The sequence below is a fragment of the Cucurbita moschata genome, unplaced genomic scaffold, assembly GCF_002738365.1.
Source record: "Cucurbita moschata cultivar Rifu unplaced genomic scaffold, Cmos_1.0 Cmo_Scf00001, whole genome shotgun sequence".
Taxonomy (NCBI): Eukaryota; Viridiplantae; Streptophyta; class Magnoliopsida; order Cucurbitales; family Cucurbitaceae; genus Cucurbita; species Cucurbita moschata.
Window position 1 is genome coordinate 6,252,021 of NW_019268517.1, and position 4,038 is coordinate 6,256,058.

A 4,038-nucleotide genomic window follows, 5' to 3' on the forward strand; every position below is an offset into this window, starting at 1 on the left:
ACATATAAATTTGTTTAATAAAAGTTTTAATTATGCTTGACATTGTAATTAGAATTGAAATATTAAAATTTTTTTTTTAGCTTGAAATTAAAATAAAATATAAAAAGATGGAAAAGTTGGAAAGCCAAACTAATTGAAGATTCTTTTAAGTACAACAACAATATGCATAGTTGTCACAGAATTATTTATATTAAAAAAAAATTAAAAAAAGAAAAAAAGAAAAAAAGAAAATCATCATCCATCCCCTCCTCTCCTCTGTCATGTCTGTTGTCTCCTACAAATATTCTTACACCAGTGGATTTGTCACCCTCTCTCTCTCTTTCTCTCTTTCTCTCTCACCTTCAAACGTTTCATCGAAGAAATTTCCATTTCTTTTGATTTATTTAAGGGAAGAAGTGGCAATTCCAAAGCAAACCAAACCAAAAGGAGAGAGAGAGAAGAGGGGATGGGATGGGCGCATCCTCTGTTTTCCTTCCCTAACTATTCTTATTCCTCTTCCTCCTCCTCTTCCGTTTCTTAGATCTTAGTTTTCGATCCTTCATCTGGATCCTTCTCAATGGTGATTTCACGTCTCTGATTCTCTCGTTTTTTCATCCAACTTTTTCTGGGTTTTTTTTTTTTTTTTTTTTTTTTTTTGTTTAATTTTTGTTTTCGATGCTTGTAGGAGCTTGGGTCGTCCTCTCGTTGATTGCCAAGCATCGGATGATTAACGATTGAATCTCTTTTCTGTTTTTTTTTTTCGTTTTTTTGTTGGTGTGAATTCAAAGCGCCAGTTGGATTCTGTCTGAATTTACAGTTAAGAATCGCCCCTTTCGTTGCTGCTTAGTTGAATCGACATTTTCGATTGGGTTGTTTTTTGATTTTGGATTTGGGATTTGGGATCGGGTTATGTGTTCCGAGTTCGAATCGGATGATATATATATATATATATATGTTTGTTTTTGAATTTTGATCTGAATTGGGCGTTTTGCGATGTGTAATAAATCGGAATTGGTTGGATGATTGATTGTTTGGTAATAGAAAAGATGGAATCGGATCTTGGCAAGCTCTTCATTGGCGGAATTTCTTGGGATACTGATGAAGAGCGTCTTAGGGATTATTTTGGTAGCTATGGCGAAGTGGTTGAGGCTGTGATCATGAGGGATCGTTCCACTGGCCGTGCTCGTGGCTTTGGATTTGTTGTCTTTGCAGATCCTGCGGTTGCCGAAAGGGTTATTTTGGAGAAGCACATCATCGATGGCCGCACTGTGAGATTTTCTCCTTTTAACATCTGATTTCTGTTCTTCTTGATTTCCTGAGATTCAAATCTAATTCTGAATAAATTTAGATGTGATGCGTTCTGTTGATGCAATTTGTAGTATCTGAATGGTTGAATTGTGTACTGGTTTGTGTGAAATTGTAGTTGCTGTCTTGTAAATTGTATCATTTTCGATTATCAGGTTGAAGCTAAGAAGGCTGTTCCAAAAGATGATCAGAACACATTGAACAGAAACAATGGTAGCATCCATGGTTCTCCTATCTCGGGACGAACAAAGAAGATTTTTGTGGGAGGTTTAGCCTCGACAGTCACGGAGGCCGACTTTCAGAAGTATTTTGATCAGTTTGGCACAATTACTGATGTTGTTGTTATGTATGATCACAGCACGCAGAGGCCGAGGGGTTTCGGCTTCATTACTTATGACTCGGAGGAGGCGGTCGATCGTGTGCTGCATAAGACCTTCCATGAGCTCAATGGAAAGATGGTTGAGGTGAAAAGAGCAATTCCAAAAGAGCTAACCCCAGGGTCCAACCGAAGTCCTATTGTAGGATATAACTATGGTATGAGTAGAGCTAGTGGTTTTCTTAACAGCTATACTCAAAGCTATAACATGAGTCCTCTCGGAAGTTACGGAGTCCGAGCAGATGGTAGGTTGAGTCCAGCTATTAGCAGTCGTACCGGGATTCCTCATTTCGGTACTAATAACTATGGAGTTGGTGTGAATTTGGAGCAAGGACTGAGGCAAGGCTATGGTAGGAGTTTGAACATTATGAACAGCCAAGCACAGGAGCAAATGTTGAATTCCTATTACAATGGGAATTCAAATAGGTTCATTACCCCAATTGGCTACAGTGGGGGAAATGGAAGAGGTGATTCTCTGTTAAGCTCGAGTACGTGGAATGTGTGGGGAAATGGAAGTATGAACAATGCCATGAACTCGCCCGACCCTGGCGCTTTCTCTGGCTCTGGAATGGGGAACTTCCGAGTGGCGTATGGAAACGACGATAATTGGAGTTCTGCTGCTGTTGGTAATCATGTTGGAGTGAATGCTCCTCCTGGCTACACTAATAACAATGGTTATGGTATTGGAGAGAGTGAGTTTGGGATCAGAGGAGGAAGCTACGGAAGAAATGGAGTAGTCTCAAGCGTGGCAACACGAAAAGCCTTCGCTGAAACGACCGATGGTTACGAGAGGTCGTATAGGGAGCTGTATCGTGATGGAATGGTGCATGAGGATTCAACATGGCCGTCTACCACTCCCGAACTGGATGGTTCTGTGCCTTTTGGTTATGGTCTTGGTAGCCTTCCTTCAGATGATCCAGCCAAAAGCTCTGAGAATTTTCTTGCTAGTTATGATGTTTCAAGCAGACAGTCATCTAGAGGTAACACCCTACACCCTTGGCTTTGTTTTATAACACCATAATATCCAATTATACTGCTAGGAGGCTTCATTAAAAACACTCATTAGTTATCTGATTATGATTCTAGAATTGCAATGAATTGGTATTTGATTGTTGTTGGGTTAACAGGAATCGCTGCGTAGAAGATTGTCGTTTGGATTTTTCGAACATGAATGAATATAGTGCAATGAATGAAAGATAGGGAAGAGGGATATTTGTGATTCGTGAGTTTTATATATACCCCGGTAGCTTGCTCGTTCGTTTGTTCGTTGGTTCAGTTGATGAGTTAAAAAAGGGAACACTGATCTTGTAACAATTTGACTTGGTTCGTCGATCCGAAGGCGATACATAGGGAGGGAGATACATATAATATATATATTTGGAAGGAAAGAAGAAGAGAAAGGGAAATGGAGAATTGTAATTTTTGTTATGTGTTTTGGATTTTTGGTTAAGAAGAGAGAGAGAGAGAGAGAGATAGGATTGGTAATGTTGGCATTTGATTGAGGTGTAAAAGCAGCAGATTGGCAGATAGAGATACTCCAGAAGAGTGATTGTTATTTTTATCCCATGATATCCAGTGAGTGAGGCATGGCAGCAGCAGCAGTAGCAGTAATATCATTATCATTGTCATTATCATTATCATTTGATTTAATGAGGAACACAGGTTATTATTTATTCTATACATATATATATGCTCACTTGGGTTATGCTGCTGCTGTGATTGATTTGTTCATATGTTTATGAGAAGAGAATCAATGAAGCAGCACATTATTTCATTCTGTGATTGATTGGTTGATTATATGTTGAAGAAATTGTTTTTGTTTTTGTTTTTGTTTTTGTTTTTGATCCATTTTTGTATGCCAATTTGATTCTCTTCTGTTCTCATCCTTTGTAGATTAGGATATGCTTTGCTTTTTTGGCTTTTGCATCTCAAGAATTCAATGCTTTTGTTGTGTGGTCCTTTCATTTATATTCCTTGTTCTTCACCAGTATATGGATAAAATCTCTTTGCTTCTTCTTCCTGCTTTGGTTTGCCCTTTATGGGTCCATGCATATCTCACCCCACTTCCCCGCCTATCTTATTTGATTCAAATGGTTAGGGTCTCGAGTTTGTACCGGGTTAGATTAGGAAATGTTTAAAGTCTTGAGAATATAAATACTACGCCATTCAAATTGAGTTATGAACTTTTTAACTATTAGAGTTCGTCTTTTGATTTGACTGGGTGAGAGTGGTTTTTCTAGCGGATTCATTTGTTTTTATTTAAGGTGAGTAGATGAGAAATTTTTAAGTGTTGATTTCAAAATTTCAATAGAGCTTACTCTTTTACTCGCTCAGAAAGGACTTATTTAAGTGTTGGTTTTTCTAGCGGATTCATTTGT

General features: G+C 38.3%; 1 protein-coding gene across 2 annotated transcripts; it reads left to right on the top strand.

Annotated features, from left to right (window-relative positions):
• Positions 1-227: 227 nt before the first annotated feature.
• On the top strand, positions 228-3,470 carry LOC111462511 (heterogeneous nuclear ribonucleoprotein 1-like). Of its 2 annotated transcripts, XM_023106223.1 has the most exons (5): positions 228-559; positions 665-795; positions 1,021-1,247; positions 1,440-2,640; positions 2,788-3,470. In XM_023106223.1, the coding sequence occupies exons 3-5, from the start codon at positions 1,026-1,028 to the stop codon at positions 2,799-2,801; spliced, it is 1,437 nt and encodes a 478-aa protein (XP_022961991.1). In that variant the 5' UTR covers positions 228-559; positions 665-795; positions 1,021-1,025; the 3' UTR covers positions 2,802-3,470. The 2 variants fall into 2 exon arrangements, with proteins under 2 accessions (XP_022961991.1, XP_022961912.1); XM_023106144.1 differs by having other exon boundaries at positions 665-1,247.
• The last annotated feature ends 568 nt before the right edge of the window (positions 3,471-4,038 follow it).